This window comes from Punctularia strigosozonata, assembly GCF_000264995.1.
Source record: "Punctularia strigosozonata HHB-11173 SS5 unplaced genomic scaffold PUNSTscaffold_110, whole genome shotgun sequence".
NCBI classification, from domain to species: domain Eukaryota; kingdom Fungi; phylum Basidiomycota; class Agaricomycetes; order Corticiales; family Punctulariaceae; genus Punctularia; species Punctularia strigosozonata.
In genome coordinates this window covers 1-2,773 of record NW_006767542.1, presented here as the reverse complement: position 1 = coordinate 2,773, position 2,773 = coordinate 1, and the positions used below count along the sequence as shown (strand labels likewise).

The 2,773-nt window shown below is 55.9% G+C and overlaps 1 protein-coding gene across 1 annotated transcript; it reads left to right on the top strand.

The window, feature by feature from the left end:
* Nucleotides 1-14: 14 nt before the first annotated feature.
* Nucleotides 15-2,682, top strand: PUNSTDRAFT_139668 (uncharacterized protein; the record flags this gene model as incomplete). Its single annotated transcript, XM_007389396.1, has 3 exons — nt 15-2,079; nt 2,149-2,583; nt 2,633-2,682. Coding segments are annotated over 3 exons (2,550 nt in total), but the record flags the coding sequence as incomplete, so codon positions are not given.
* Between the last annotated feature and the right edge of the window lie 91 nt (nt 2,683-2,773).

Here is a 2,773-nt window from a genome sequence, read left to right as displayed (position 1 = left end):
GACCACGCTCTAGCAAGCCTCGCCCATTTGCAGGATACAACGACGACGACGACGACTCAGAATCGGACACGCTAATAGAAGAATCAGATGACGAAGACCGCTGGAGATCTCACCACAAGGCGAAGAAGCACAAGACCAAGGACACCATCGCATCGGCACATCCACAGCAACTGGACAACAAGAAGCAGGAAGAAGTCGAGCACCTCATCACACAGCTCCACGGTATGTCTTTGAACGACCCAACTTACACGGTTTTATATTACAGAGCGAAGAAGATCGACCCCGACATTGTCGGAGTCGTAATGGCCCCCTCGACTGCAGCACAATCGACGCCACAAGCTATCAACAGGAACTACAACCCGATTCCACCTATGCCGACGCAAGTGCAAGCACAGCCACAGCCACCGCCGCCGCCACAGCCTCAACCACAGCGACAGTATCAACAGCAATCGACCTCGACATTCCCCAATAACTTTGGAGCGCATCAATTTATGTGTTACGGATGCGGACAGGCAGGACACAGGATGGCAGCCTGCCCAGATCTCAAGCCCTACCACGATCAGCACTACATCAAGACGGTCAACGGACGAGTTGTTCAAGCTAACGGCGACCCGATACCTAGGACTCCAGGCGAACCTATGATCAAAACCATCGAGCGGATGTTCCCCAGGTCCAATATCACCGTGGTTCCAGAAGAACTCGACCAGATCTGGCTGAACGATGAGCAAGAACAAGACGACGGCGACGATGAAGTCACTGTCTATATGGCACGTGATGGATTGCGGAGCGGTACCAGACCCAAGGACGCCTCAAAAGCGAATCGGATCCCAGCGCACGACGCTTCCTTCCCCAAAATGACTACCAAAGGATGGATAGGCAAGCAGCGAAATCCTCCCAAGCCCGCGGACACCCAGCCTCAACACACACCAGTCGACGTCTTTGACAAGGCATTCAACTCGGACGACTCGGACGTTGTGATGGAAGATCCTCAACTTGCGCCTGTCACTATACTCAAACGACCTTCGCCTACCACCCAGGAGAAGGACCGCGAAGCTCAGAAGACTGGCAAACTGACATCTTTAAATTCTGAACAGGTCGACCACGACGCCATCTACAATCGGTTCCTCAACGCCAAGGTCGAGCTCACTCAACAGGAACTCTGCGCCATCTCTCCAGAGATCTCTAGGCGAGTCATCATGGATAACAAGCCCACCAGGTCTCAACTCAAGGAAAACAAGGAGCCAGAACCTACCGGACCCACCGTGGCAAGAATCGTTGGCGACAATACACCGGCACCGAAGCTTCCATCGCGCATCACAGAAGTTCGCCAGAGTCTCATCAAGATCAATGCTGAAATTAATGGCAACACTATACCTGCGGTCATCGACACCGGCTCTATGATCAACATCGTGCACAAGACCATCTGGGAACAATACATCAAACGACCTCTCGACAGATCTGTTACCTTCCCAGTAAAGGATGTCAACGGCGGAACAGGACGACTAATTGGCCTAGTGGGAGAAGTACCCATCGACTGCGGAAGAGCAAGAACGATCGCCCAATTATGGGTATCGGATTCTATTGACTTCCCTCTTTTGCTAGGGCGACCTTGGACATCCTCAAATTCTGTCGACATTATCGAACGGGACGGCACCTACCTCATATTCAACTACCCGGAACACAACGTGCAACTCAAACTCAAGGTCGGCACGGACTCAGACGAGAATACTAACATTTCACAGACAATGGGCCTCACTACGGAGCACGGACTTAGCGAAATCCGCGAACGCGCCGGGCCGGAACGTCACCGGTGGCGTGAGAAGCCGCGGCAAGACGCGCCTCACGTGCTCGCCACGCGACTGCCCATTATGGAGGAGAGCGACATGCGATCTTATCTTTCAGCAACACCGCCACCCCGACGCCCGACTCTTGACGCCGACGACTTAATCGACGATATCGCCGCCGCCGCCGACTCGCAACTTGCCCGCGCCCAGTCAAGAGGCGGCTCTTCGGACCTCGACGACGACGACTACCGACGAATCCAGGCGCATGTTGACGCTGCCGTCCGGCAGTGTCAAGGTACGCCCCGTGCCAGTTCGGGTTCCCCGAACGTGGCCACCGTTACTGACCATTTCGAATTCCTTCTAGACCTTCATGATCGCTATCAAGCGCGACTATTCACCCGTCCCTTGCGCGGCGGGCAATGGACGCCCCTCACCGACACGCTCGCGCATCTCCCGGCGGGAATGCGCCGACTTCTGGGTACGTACGGTGCCTTCGAAGTCACGCTGACCACTCTCGACAATAGGCAAACTCGGATATTACTCACCCTCGCGCACCCTCGAACGGCACCCGAACGCACGCCGCCCCTCGAATCGAACTCGGCACATCAAGAACTCTTGATGTACGAAGACCGGCCCGTTCCGGACACCCTTCAAGATTCCGAATCCGGACGCTACGACCCACGTAAAGATAGGCGTGGAGGCCACGACTCAGCCCTCCACACGGAGCCCCTTCATCGGGCGCTCTCTCCACTCACCACCCACCACCTCCACCCGGAAGAGCAAGGCGCGGACAAGCTTGGTGAGTACAATAACACGAGGCTCCCAGACGACTCACCAACGCTTCCAAGACATTATGGACGACCCCGACGACATGGAAGAACTCGACAGCGGCCTCTAATCCTAGACGGCCGGTCTCCCAGCAGCCCCGCGTCCACTCGTACGGTCAGCACCGAAACCGCTCCCGAAACGAACCAGCCGACCAAGCCGAA